The sequence below is a fragment of the Chiloscyllium punctatum genome, chromosome 32 (assembly GCF_047496795.1).
Source record: "Chiloscyllium punctatum isolate Juve2018m chromosome 32, sChiPun1.3, whole genome shotgun sequence".
Taxonomy (NCBI): Eukaryota; Metazoa; Chordata; class Chondrichthyes; order Orectolobiformes; family Hemiscylliidae; genus Chiloscyllium; species Chiloscyllium punctatum.
The window spans coordinates 50,527,616-50,542,132 of NC_092770.1; the positions used below are offsets into that span (position 1 = coordinate 50,527,616).

The following is a 14,517-nucleotide window of genomic DNA, read 5'->3' on the forward strand; positions in this document are numbered from 1 at the left end:
AATAGTTGTCTATTTCTGTACGTGTATTCCAACATCTTTCTACATACACTTCATCATTCTGGTGCTGTGACAGCTGACCTTCAACATCAAAAAGCAGGGATTCCAAATACTGAAGTATTTGCGCTTGAATAGCACACAAAATCAAACATACTGAATACTGTTATAGGCTGAATTTCTTCACTATCTTATGAGGCATTTATAAACCACTGGGATTTCATTGATAGTTTTCACCACTGTCTAAGCTCCTCAGTGGAATTATTGCACTGCACTCCAGCCTCTGACTAACCCCTAGGGCTTAGAGACAACTGAAATGCTTTGTTAATACTCAAGATGGCATGCATTATTCAAACCAGAGGATGGCTTTTCTCCAGGGACTGTCACAACTTGTCAGTCACAGATGAGTGCATTTCATCTGTTCAGAACGGGAAATATCAAACATTACCTTGACCGGACTGTGGGGCCCCAGTCACAGTTCACCATCCACTATAGCCACAAGTAAAAATGCAGCCCAGATGATTATTCTTGAATTTGGAAAACATCCAAAAAAAGCAAATCCTTCAAGGAGGTAAATGAGTAGTAGAGGTGATGAGAAGGCAGCTTACGGCTTTAAAAATGGCATTTCCCTTTAAAGATGTTTACTGAAGCCTCCTTCACACATCCTCTATGTAATCACCTTCCCCGTGCAAGCTTCCTCAAAACATAAAGTGTGCTCCGGCCTCACCAATCTCTGCAGACCACAGTAATGGACGCTCTCCCGTCACTATCACAAAACATGCCACTTAGCTGTGCACATTCGGACAAAGCTCTTCCATTGAGTGGAACAGGCTTCAAAGAGTTGGAGTCTCTAACGAAAGGGTATCAGCATCAATGTTGCGACCACATAGTCACCCTCCCTCCCTCATGACAGCATTTGTGTCATGCAAACTTCTAGAAACTGTTGAGGCAATTAAGGTTAAGCAGAAATAAATCCAGACACGTCGCCTCCCTTTAAAGTGTAATTTAACCCAATGGAAAATGTATTAATGCAAAATAAAGGCACAAATTCGTAGCTGTGATAACTTTCTTTTTAAAAGGGGAGGGGTAGGGGTAGGGGTAGGTGCAATCATACCCCCTTAAATCGACTGTGTTATTCCTCTTTTTTCTTGTAGGCTAACAAGCACTCTTTGGCACCGTTCTATCAGTGTCACTGCATGGTCTCGTTCTATAAGCACCACTGTCAACCGTTTGTTCCTCACTTTATTGCTCTGGGCTTTGACTAAGCAATGTCAGAATGTCTATGGCAGCTGGAATAGGCATTCCGCCTGCCGCTGCTTCCGCACTTACTTTAGGACTGCCAGCTTTACTCTTCCCCGGCTTGCTTTTGCTCCGCCGAGACTGCTCGTGGTCGAACTCCAGGTCCTCGAGCCGCTGCGTAAGGGCTAGCTTCTGCTGAATGGCCATGCGCAGCAGGGAGTTCAGCGTCTTCTTCTCATCCTCGGCCGCTGCCAGCTGCCGTTGCATGTCATCCAGTTGTGTCACATACTCATCACACCTAAAGAAAAGGGTTGCAGGACAACAGGGAATCAGACACTCCATATGGGTGTAACGGTTTACTCCAGCTTAACTATCTCAATGGAAGAAACACAGCAATAAAAATGCAGAAGGAACTTCAGAAATAAACGTTACAGATAACAAGTACTTAACTCCTGAGGTAGGCACAGACTGGTCACTGAATACTATGAATTGTTTCAGTATGCCCATAGGGTGAAACAGTAGCCCAGTGGTTAGCAGTACTGTCACTAGAGCACCAGAGACCTGGCTTCAATTCCAACGTTGGGCAACTGTTTGGACTTTGCACATTCTCCCAGTGTCTGTGTAAATTGTCCATAGTGTTCAGGGACATAGATTAGGTGCATTAGTCAAGGGTAAATGTAGACTAATAGGGTTGGGGAATGGACCTTGGAGCATTGGTGTGGAATTGTCGCCACGCTGTAGGGATTCTATCTATAAGGCTTACAGAATCCCATAGCCTCCAACTCACAGTATAACAATGGAATGGACATGAGGAGTTGATGTCCGTTTAATAATCCTTCCGTTCCATGTTGTCAGTAGGATTACTACTATTACCGTACCGAGAGCAGCTACATCCTGTTTGCCATTCCCTTCTGCAATTGGTATTTTTAAAATAATGCTAACATTCCTGGGATGCACTTCCAGGGCAAGCTTTTACTAGTCACCATCGTTTTTAACTGCCTGATACAAAATACAGCTCCTCTGACTCTTATAAAGGAGCGGGAAAAAGTTTTCGAGAAACTTTCATTACTTGAAGAGACGTTCATTGGGTGATTTCATGCATTAGTGCTATCATAGTGTATTTTAATGAGATTCCTTTATGTGTCTATAAACAAATGAAACAAATGCTTTGGCAGAGTCTATATTCATGAATGCAAAGCTCCTTTAAATGGAAATTTTTGAAAAATAATATTGTGATTGTTGGTCCTTTTATTTTCCACTTTCTCTCCTCCTCTGAGAAAGGTATTAACTACCACGGTTATGTAGCTCAACGCTTCACCATTCTGTATGCATCTCAGGCAGTGAATGTTGAATGGATATGTGAACACAGTGATCAGTGTCAAGTCCAAGCATGTTTTTCCAGTTCTACATTGATGAATACTTCCCAATAGGATTAGCTTGATAATGATTAGGAGTGTGAATCTTGGTTGATTTTCCCCTCTTTAACTGCAGCATGCTGAAGCCATCTCAGTGCCCCTGCCTCGGGTCAACTGATTCAGCACAGTATAAGATCGAAGTTGATATGCTATTAGTCTATCTGACTCAGTATAATGCTAATCTATCAGAGGGAATTCTATTCATCAACTACGTGAACAGCACTGTGGCTGATGATGACTTGTTATATAACCCGATATAGCATGAGGCATAGGAAACCTTGGAACATGAGCTACACAGCAAACTTCAGTAATTTGATGAAGGTATACACAATGCCTTGCTGACAGGTATTGATTAACAACGATAAATAATGGATAAGTGCCCATGAAAAACGTCAAGGTTACATAGAATTTTTCTCAAAAGGACTGTAACGAACTGATAATGCAAATATGCTAAGCGGGGGTCTGGTATTTTCCTGTACATAGGAAAGTAAATAAAATTTGAAGGACAAGACACTTATTTTAATCAAAATTTGTCATGATCCATTGGCAACATTGGTTTGGTTCTGGTTAAATTTAATCTCTCCCGTTTGTGGATGTAGGTTTGTTCGCTAAGCTGGAAGGTTCATTTTCCGACGTTTTCCTCTCCTCCGGGAGGCTCACTGAAGTTGTTACCTAATATGGTGATGAAACGTCGGAAAATGAACCTTCCAGCTCAGCGAACAAACCTACATCCAGAACCTCAACCTGAGCTGCAAATCTTCTCAAAATCTCTCATTAGATTGTGACAAATTTCCTTTTGACCAGTTCAGGACTATAAACAAACACCAGAGAAGTCCCTCCACATAGGTTTATGTTGATAAATATAAAGGGAAGCAGTATGTATATGTATGGCATAATCATAAAGGGTGGTTAGATATTGGATGAGTGGCGGATAGTTTGACTCTCACCTTCACCCTCCATTTGGGGGGGAGGGGAGGTTCATGGAAAACTCTGCTGCCCACATTCTATCCCACTCAAGTTCAACTCACATAACATTTTGTCCAAACTAACTTCTACTGGCACCTTGTTTATGACGGCCTTGACATGCTGATCCTTGTAACTAAAACACCTCATAACTTAGCTATCTCCAACCTCCTCCAGCCATACGACCTCGTCATCTCCCTCCAAACTACTCCCCAAAACTCCATTCTAGTCTTATGGGAATCTAATTATATTGTCAGCTATGCCATCAATTGCTAGGTCCCATTTCCTGAGAATTTCATCTCCCACCCTCCCTCTTCTCCTTTACCGTATTGCTTGAAATGACTCTCTTCAACTTCTTTGACTAAATTTTAATCTATCACCTTACGAGGCCTAACAAATGCATTTTATTTGATAACTCCAGTGAAATGCCTTTGGATATTTTACTACAAAGAAGCTTTATAAATCTAAGTTATTGTAATCTTTCCATTATTTGTTACTGTACTCTTCTATATTAACTATAGCCCCAACTTAGTGTTAACCTAAGATTTTGAAATTGCTCAGTCCAACTCATTTAGGTAAATAGTGAACAGCAGCAGTTTCAATATCAATAATTTGGAAGACATATTCCTGCCTTTTGCTAGACTGAGAAAATACCTTAAACTCATCTGTTTTGTTTGATAATGGCTTTGCAATCCATTCACTACTAGTCCCCTGATTCCATATGAACTGAATTTAATTTTGAATCAACCAAGTGATACACAAAGAAAGGTATTTAAAAATCCCCAAAATATGGTTCAGTTGCATTTCACTTATCTACTCTTTTAATTCTTAAAGCAATAATTAAATAATGTTAGTCAAGCACAACCTTTCCTTATGGAATTTATGCTGACTACTCTTAAGCATTTCCAGTTTCTAAATATTTTTCTATTACATCTTGAATTAAGGATCCCATCAACTTTCCCACCATTGATGTTAATCTAACTGTCTATATTCCACTGGATTTGTTCCATGTCCCTTAATGAATGGAAGATTCATAACATCTGCCCATCATGGTTCTCTAGTGTTACTGTGTTTTCTAATGAAAAGTGTGGCTGGTGGATTTGCATTGCACCTACTGTAAGCCAACATATCCCTCCTGTGATGTACAGAATTGAATACACTTCTAGCCAGACATTTCCACATGTTTAGCAAATCTTTGTATTACTGCCTTTTTGAGGTCTAGGCTTGAGGTTGTACAAGTGTTTATTTTTTGTACAAGTCTGCTGAATTCAGTGACTTCTGAAGACATCTTTTGAAGATATAAGGAGTTCACATCCTGAAGTCTAATTAGTACAGCAACTGCCAGATTATGGAGGGGATAAAGCAAGATGCAATTGTGAAATAAGACTGATGGTTATATCAGGGGCTTAGTCCTCTTCCAATAATTCACAAAGATGGCCATATAAGCCACAGAAGAATCAATAGTTATCCATTAATTAAAATGATTTTCTCTTCATCCTAAATCTCTAAACAGGGAAACAAATGTTAATGATTATGTCTCATCTCTTTCCAATCACCGTTGATGCACCAGCACAAACTGGAATTACACTTGTATCCACCCATTGTAAAATTGTCAAATTGCTTTATCTCAGTGTAAGATATTTATTATGAGTAATTTACCATCTGTTTGTTTCTCCTTCCCTTGGATTCACTTGGACACACCGATGCTGCTGCGATGAAGAAATACTCACCACTTGGGAATACAAGAGCATGAGTTTGTAGTTTAATAACATAAAGAGCATTTTAGTGCAAGCCCTTGTAAAGCCAATTTTCGGAAAATTACACACAGGCTTGGACTGATATGTACCTAGTAATATTCATAACATGCAAGTGCCAGGATGTTGCTACCTCTAGCATGAGAGAAGGCAACCACCTGACCATAGTTTGTTATATATATCACATGCACTGCAGCAACTCAGCAAGCCTTCTTCAATTGCAGTTTTCAAACCCATGACATCCACCACCGAGAGGGAGAATGGCAGGAGACCCAAGAGAACACTTCACCTACAAGTTCTCCTCCTTGTCACTATTCCCATTTGGAATTATATCACTTTTCTTTCACAGTTGCTGAGTCATCATCAATCTCTGAAGGGTAATTATGAACGGAAAAACATGCTGGATTATGAAGTAAAACACACATCTATTTTGTTAGAAGATTCCACTGTATTCAGCATTCAATTATACATTATTACTCAGTGCATAGAATATTTTTGAATTGCAGCATTTTGTTCCCGACTGATAACTTTTCCTCTGTTGTCTATACCAACAATTGATATATTGATGTGCTTCTTCTTTGAGTCAGAATTTATGATGAATTGTTTTCCATCAAATCACCTAGTGGCAGGTGGAATCTCCTGCTATAGGAAGGATGCTGTAAAAACTTGAAAGGGTTCAGAGAATATTTACAAGAATGTTGCCAGGGTTGAAGGATTTCAACCATAGGGAGACGCTGAGTAGGTTGGGGCTGTATTCCCTGGAACATCGGAGGCTGAGGGGTGACCTTATAGAGCTTTATAAAATCATGAGGGGCATGGATAGGGTAAATAGACAAAGTCTTTTCCCTGGGGTAGGGGAGTCTAAAACTAGAGGGCATAGGTTTAAGATGAGAGGGGAAAGATTTAAAAGGGACCTAAGGGGCAATTTTTTCATACAGAGGGTGGTGTGTGTATGGAGCAAGCTGCCAGAGGAAGTGGTGGAGGCTGGTACGAATACAACATTTAAAAGAAATCCGGATGGGTACATGAATAAGAAGGGTTTAGAGAGATATGGGCCAAATGCTGGCAAATGGGACTAGATTAATGTAGGATATCTGGTCAGCATGAACGAATTGATCCGAAGGGTCTGTTTCTGTGCTGTATACCTCTATGAATCTATGAGGCTGAAAAGTAATTGAGAATAAATGCCTGTTTTCTCAACAGAGAAGAAAATATTGTCGATGGAAAGGTGCCAAGGGAAATGAAAAGCTTGTTACATTATGGAAGGAAAACAGTATGAGGATAAGGTCCTTGAAAATTACATCTCAAATAAAAGATTGCAGTGAGAACTTGAGCTGGGATTAAAATGAGGGGGAATTATTTGGTGGGGCTGTGTCCTGATGCAATCCATCTACCTACCCAATCCCTCAGAAGACCCGCCCTCCAACTGTTTTCCCAGAGAATGTGGGGAGAATCCATAAGACCATAAGACATAGGAGTGGAAGTAAGGCCATTCGGCCCATCGAGTCTACTCCGCCATTCAATCATGGCTGATGCGCATTTCAGCTCCACTTGCCAGCGTTCTCCCCGTAGCCCTTAATTCCTCTAGACAACAAGAACCTATCAATCTCGGCCTTGAAGACATTTAGCGTCCCGGCTTCCACTGCACTCCATGGCAATGAATTCCACAGGCCCACCACTCTCTGGCTGAAGAAATGTCTCCGCATTTCCGTTCTGAAATGACCCCCTCTAATTCTAAGGCTGTGTCCACGGGTCCTAGTCTCCTCGCCTAACAGAAACAATTTTCTAGCATCCACCTTTTCAAAGCCATGTATTATTTTGTACGTCTCTATTAGATCTCCCCTTAATCTTCTAAACTCCAACGAATACAATCCATCTGAAATGTAAACGCAGTTAGGAAAGTCTCTTCTCATTGACTTTTTTACCCGCATTGTAAGGGTCACTGTTTTCATCGGTAAATGTTTGGTAAACCTTTTCATCAGGTTACAAACACATGATACAGGGTAACTGCAAGAACAAATCATTGGAAAACATGTACCATGCTGTTGTGAATAAACAGACAGTTCCTTGTTACTGTCCTGTTTTAGGTTTGTGTGAAGCAAGAATGGGCAAGTGTACTAAATGATCCGTTTCTGTGCTATGTATTCCATGCAATTTGTTTTGGATAAAAAGATGTGCCAAACAATTCCTTTACAAAGACTGTGCCCTTTAACTTTGCACTTGTTCCAGGGGAAATATACTTTGTTAGCTGTTTAAAAAAGCTTAACCAACAGTTGTTACTGCAAACAGAAAATGTTAATTTTTGAATGCTAATTTTTGAATCGTTCTTTTTAAACATACAGCTGCATCAGTTACTAAAAGTCTACACAGAAGTAGCATATATTACATCTTGTCTTCACATTTCCTTGCTGTCTCTATTAGGCATCATGAGGTTTCTTTGGCCAAGCAGATGGTCAAGGTCTGTGCCCAGTCCCTCTTGTAAATACTGCTCGAGATGGGAGCAATTCACTGGGAGACTTAGCTTTGTAGGTGTCCTGTTAATAGGCATTCACTGTAATAAACTTGATCTACAATTACATGTACTTATCTTCTTGAAACATGAGATGAAATAAATGCCCTCAAAATGCACATTGGTTAGAGAAGTCCAGTGGATTAGACATGCTAATGACATAAGGTATAATTCTTCCTTCTATCATTATTGATCCTTGAATTAACGGACCAGTAAGCATATGTAGAGTATAAGGCAATGGAGTGGCAATCATTGGGATAAAATATAAAGATGAACCTATCTTGAATTCAATACTAGAAAGTGTTATTTCCTGGTCAGGATTGACATGGAGCTAAAAGTTTGAATACCATCAAACTCCCCACAACAGATTTGTTCTATGCTCCATCCAATGAGACTGACCCAACAAACCTCCTGTGTAATGTGGGTGTCCAACAGTCGAAAAGTAACTGACTTCTTTCAGTGTAAATGTTGGAACCTTGCTCACTCCCCCTCCCCCAAACAATACTTAAACTTTAATTTGCGACTGTGAAGAAATTACAGCATTCTCACCTGGTGGCAAACATGGCACGTAAGGACGAGAAGGTCGCTGCATCCTCCTTCAGGGCCTTGAGTTCGTTTCGCAGTTTCATCATTGTCTCAGTCACCATAGTTTTCTCATTTTCATATTTACTCTTTAGATTTGCCAGGGCAATTTCTGCTGTCTGCAAACATTAACAGCAAGAAAAGGTTAGAATAAAAGCTACACAGCAAATCCCCATGGACAACACTGGAAATCCTATTTTTAACAAATGAGCAAATGTTTAAAATTTTAGTAAGTTCACGGTTACAAACGCTTCCCACTCTCTATTCCCTTTAAACTGTTAGTGGCCATGCACTGCCAGTCAGTCTCCTCCTCCAAATGACATTGGGATAAATCATTCCAGAGCTGCCAATAGGAAACAAATCTCAGGTGTAAGATATTGACTGTGTGTCTGCTGTACTCACAATCATCACCATGCATGATAACTGCAATAAGGCTAAAGTGACAAGCTGCATCTATCACTTGGGCTCAGACAGTGACTTGATATTTCTGAGGGTGCACTCATTGGACATTCATGAGATTTTTATGACCCATTCCTCTGCTCAACCCAGGCACTAGTATTGAACCTGCAATACACATCTCATAGACAATGGCAGAGCCCTTAAACAATACCAATAATCTTTTACAAGGTCAGGAAGGTTGACATTCCCAGTGTATTATCTTGATCTCTTCAGATTAAAATTTCCAATTTCATAAAATTCTGTAGTCCAGCGGAATTCAGAAATATTCCATGGACTTACTGTTAGGATATTTTACTTTCCCAGCTCTTCTGAAGACAACAACCAATATTAGATATAGTTCCACTTTTATGTTATGTCTCAAGGTTAGTATACCCTGAAGGGACATGTTCATAACATTGCCAATGTATCATAGTATGTGACTGAGGGTATAAAGGTCTCATTTTCCATCTTACCTTGGATCATTTGAAGCATGACATGCTTTTGAAAACTCACTGCTCTCTGTTGTAATCTAAGAGCTTAATGTTAATCCAAATACTTGTGCTGTAATATTTGTGTATAATGTTTGGCTGTAATAAGTATCTGTTAGACTCTTCAGTACCACAATATGCCCATTTTCTGATGTCAGCAGGGAAAGCATGAGCATTGTTACAACAAGGTAAAAACAATGACTGCAGATGCTGGAAACCAGATTCTGGATTAGTGGTGCTGGAAGAGCACAGCGGTTCAGTCAGCATCCGAGGAGCAGCAAAATCTACAAATCTTAAAACAGCAGTTTGAAAGGAGCCAAGGCCAGTGAAGCAGTACATTGCCTAAGCTGGCACAGCGCAAATTTTTATAATGTGCATTCATGGATTGCAAATACCTCATTATAGACTAAGCACCCAGTGACACTTTTACCACATTACAACTATTCAGACAACATTTACAGTTCTGTTTTACAAAACAAGTGATGGGTGATCCTGAGAAAAGAACTTTAAAAACCTTATTTACTACTGGCAAGGAGGGACAATGCAAATTGAACACACCTAGTCTATCCATTGATAATTGAGAAATCCAGCCAAAATCCAGCAAGTCCAGCTCAAGGTATGACTTAACTATAGGATTCATAGATTCCAATTTGTGTCAAACAAATTGCAAATCCGAAAGCCAATTGACCAGTTTCTCAGAGGATACCACAGTAAAGGGCACGAGTTTGATTTTTTGCAAAGAGGAACTGGCAGAGAGTCTCACTGAGTTAGTCATTGTCTTTACACCAATTAAAGCTTTTAGGAATGAACATCAGGGCAAGAGGAAAGGGTCATTACTTAAAGGTGGACACAGGTATGAAGCCACAGTGGCAGGCCAACAACAATCACAGGCTTGAGGTGCATCCAACACTAATGCACAGTACACCAAACCAACAAAATGTGTGACAACTGCCATTTGTTCTAGCTTTTCAGACACTGTGAAATATGTGGCACCAAGGGACATTGGGCACACGTGTTCAGGCAGTTTGGTTCCAAAGGCCAAGCTGGTCCCTAGATCAGGACACAGGGGAGCAAAAAGATGCCACAACACCACAACACTGGCTGCATGGGAAGTGTTAAGAAGGTACAAAGCACAAACACATCAATGAAGTTCAGAGTCACTCAAGTTAAAGGCAGGTTTCAGGAGATGACCAAGCTTTCTATACTGTTAATCTCAAACACCATATTGACAGTATAAGGCAATCAGAAGCTTTTGCAATCATTGAGATCATATGTCCAGAGAAGGCAGGATGACATACACAAAGCTAAAATCAAGAGGGGAGCTACAGTCAACATATCACAACTACACATCCTAACCCTAACCCTAACCTCAGGCTGTACCATGGAATATCACTTGATATGAGAGGGTATCGAACAGGGATATAATGTCTCACCAATTTTATGCACTGGCAGAATCACACTGCAGTGCCAATACACAAGCTCATTCTGATATTCTGAAATCTTCTATCTTGGAGATATCAATAGCCCACAGTGGGAGAACTACCACTGTGCACAAATACACTACATTTCATAGCACTTCATAGATACAAACCACGTTGACTGTGGAAGAACAGACCCACATGGCACAATCAAAGCAGTCAACAATATCTAAGGTAATGGCTCAAGTGAGATACATGTCAGGTACCTGGACAATTACATCTGATATGTTAAGCAATTATCCTGTTATCCAACCCACGTAAAGACCATAATATTCCCATTGACCTTCATTGTGATGTTCTAGTTATAAAGTTGTCAAGGATGATCTGTTATCTTTTGGCCAGAGCCAAATGTTAACAATTGCAATTGAAACTACCAAGGTTGAGCAGCTACAGAGTTGCAGTGATAACCTGACAGAAGTGACTGAGATGATTTGCTCATTTTGGCCAGACAGAGATGAATTTGGTATGTCATGACAGTCATTTTCAAGGCAAACATGTTCTAATAGCGAAGATAATCCTAATAGCATTAGGCCAAGATATCATGACCATGTTACACCAGGGGCACTTTGTTATAAAATGAACAAAATAGCGAGCACATGAATCTGTGTACTGGCCAGAGATGCATCAGGATATACAACAACTTGTGAATGCGTGTAAGGTATGGCAAATATATCAACCTATATCCACACAATGTTCCATTCAGATCTATCCATCACACAAGGGGAAAAATACATCCTTATGATGGATTCCTTCTCTACGTAGGAATTTTTGCAAAGTAGGAAGAACACTGTGACAATGATTGTATGATGATCTTGACTGACAGAAACCAGCAACAAGATAACTGAAAAAAAAGAACTGCAGGTGCAGGAAATCTGAAACAAAAACAGAAACTCAGCAGGTCTAGCAACATCTGTGATTAGAAAGCAGAGTTAACATTTCCAATCAAGTGACGCATCTTCAGAATAGGATAACTAAGTTGTGAAACAAGTACAATAGGTAAAGCTCTCCAGATGGGCATACAATTACCAGATAAGGATGTGTTGTCAAACCTCCAAAGCTTTGAAATGTTAATCTTGTAAACTCTGTCTTATTTGTTTGTATAATTATCAAACTGACAATATGTGTCAATTTATAACTCTGTACATCCATTTGGAATGTGTCTATATGGGTGATAATGAGGATGTTGTGCAATGTCTCATGGTCAGTATGTTACTTTACCTTAAAGAGTCACAATATGTCAATATACCTTTAAGAGACATCTTCGTGACATCATCACTCTAGCATAGTATGCGATCTGAGGATATAAAGATCACATTCTCCATCTTATCTTGGATCATGAAGCATGAGATACTATTGAAAGCATGCTGCTCTCTGTTGCAATCTAGTAGCTTAAGGTTAGCTCAGACATTTAAGTGTGTGCAACCATATTATGCATGTACTGTATATAATACTTAGTTGTAACAAATGTCTAATGGATTTCACAACACCATAATAGCCACTCCTCGGTTTCTTATGCTATCCCTTGTAGCATAAACATTGCTGCGAAAGGCAACATACCATGCTGGAGGCAAATGCCCATCATCCAGAAACACAGGTAGCCTTCACCCCACTAGACAGTGAGGATTGAATTCAAGAGTCGTGAAGTGATGTTGCAGCTGTACAGGACTTTGGTTAGGCCACATTTGGAGTACTGTGTACAGTTCTGGTCGCCTCACTTTAGGAAAGATGTGGAAGCTTTGGAGAGGGTGCAGAGAAGATTTACCAGGATGTTGCCTGGAATGGAGAATAGGTTGTACGAGGATAGGTTGAGAGTTCTAGGCCTTTTCTCGTTGGAACGGCGAAGGATGAGGGGTGACTTGATAGAGGTTTATAAGATGATCAGGGGAATAGATAGAGTAGACAGTCAGAAACTTTTTCCCCGGGTACAACAGAGTGTTACAAGGGGACATAAATTTAAGGTGAAGGGTGGAAGGTATAGGGGAGATGTCAGGGGTGGGTTCTTTACCCAGAGAGTGGTGGGGGCATGGAATGCGCTGCCCGTGGGAGTGGTAGAGTCAGAATCATTGGCGACCTTTAAGCGGCATTTGGATAGGTACATGGATGGGTGCTTAATCTAGGATAGAAGTTCGGCACAACATCGTGGGCCGAAGGGCCTGTTCTATGCTGTATTGTTCTATGTTCTATCTATGTTCTATATTTGTATCTTAGTGAACAATGGAGACATCAAAATCAAGTCCACTCCTACCTACAATGAATATTGGCAGTTGTAACGCAGGCTTATTTTATTTATCTCCTCTCCTTTCCCTCTTTACATCTCCCTGCTAGGCATGCTGGGAAACATAAACTCAAAATCTATCACAATCAATATTCAGCCAGTACTTAATTAGAATGTAACGACAAACTGGATTCCCATTAATTCCAGCTACATATACAACAATACGTGGGAAACATCAAAAATGCAACTTCACTCCAATATTCTGGTTAATTCCACAGAAGGATTTGATAATTAGCAAAATGCTGAACCAATGAATGGATGAATCATTACTTCTTAGTTCTTAAGTTCTGATGAACAGAGCTGAATTGTTAATTTTGGGATGAATCTTCTTTTCTTTGACTCTGTCAGTTTTGTCGTGTTTTTTCGGAGGGTTTCCTGCCACGTGGCCAAGTGAAGTCTCCTGTTGTTTTTCACCAAACTCACTTCAATAACTACCACCCAATGTCACGGCACTCGCACAACTCTTGCCCCTCTTACAATGCACCATTCCCTGAACAACTCACCACTCAGCAGATACCTGCTGAAAGACTGGCATCCCGGGAGCTGATGCCACCGTTAAAAGGCCACTGTGCACCTGGACAAGCAGGTTGTCATTTCCCCTCCCTGGCAATACAATGGCACAGCAGCCACAGAGCTAGGCTGCTGATGGCACATGGTCAGTACGGCTGACCCTCACATACACCATTCTCTCACTATTGTCACTGTTTAACAGCCGTGCCCCACAGTTCATCTGCCTGGAGCCACATCTAAATGCTCTCTCTAGGTCACCACTATTCTGCCCCCAATGTCCAAGCAGTTTGTCATTGTCCAGTAGGGGAATAGCTCATACAGACAAGCATTTGGACAAATTCCAAACATGAGCCTTAATTTACAGCCAACAAAAGTGAACGCAATCAAAACCAAGAGAGGCTACAGTTCATCCCCACAGTGTAAACCAAAATGCTCGCATGCTGACAAGTGACTACTCTACAGTTCATGGTGGTCTTCTGCACTCCGCCATCATCTACTGGAACTGGATGTCAGTCAGGTCCTGTCTGTCACGCTCAGGGACAGCTTCATCCTCCCTAAAGTCTGCTGCCTTGTCCTTCTCCAATTCTGACAGTTTTTCAGCATCTGTCACATCACATCTATGCTATATTGGAGGCCCCCTAGTCTGATCCAAGCAGTGCAACCATATTGCAATGGCCATATCATCTACTCCACCATGACCTGGAACTGAGCATGGACAGCACTGTATCTACACTTCCTGTAGATACCTCACAGCCCAAGGGGCACTGCAGCATTGACCTCTCCAGGTACTCATCCTCCACTCTGGCTGTTGCTGCTCCCAGGCCTATCATTGGCCCTGGTCCTCCTGCATCTGTGTTCTCCTTCTTAGGAAG

General features: G+C 40.8%; 1 protein-coding gene across 4 annotated transcripts in view; it reads right to left on the minus strand.

The window, feature by feature from the left end:
* Nucleotides 1–14,517, minus strand: part of LOC140458161 (protein bicaudal D homolog 1-like) — a 276,533-nt gene that overhangs the window by 62,247 nt on the left and 199,769 nt on the right. For all 4 annotated transcript variants that reach the window (XM_072552337.1, XM_072552336.1, XM_072552339.1 and 1 more), the window contains exons 6-7: nucleotides 8,424–8,575; nucleotides 1,324–1,531 (exon numbers count right to left, since the gene is read on the minus strand). In XM_072552337.1, the coding sequence (XP_072408438.1) occupies nucleotides 1,324–1,531; nucleotides 8,424–8,575 (360 nt within the window). The remainder of the gene's footprint in view (nucleotides 1–1,323; nucleotides 1,532–8,423; nucleotides 8,576–14,517) is intronic.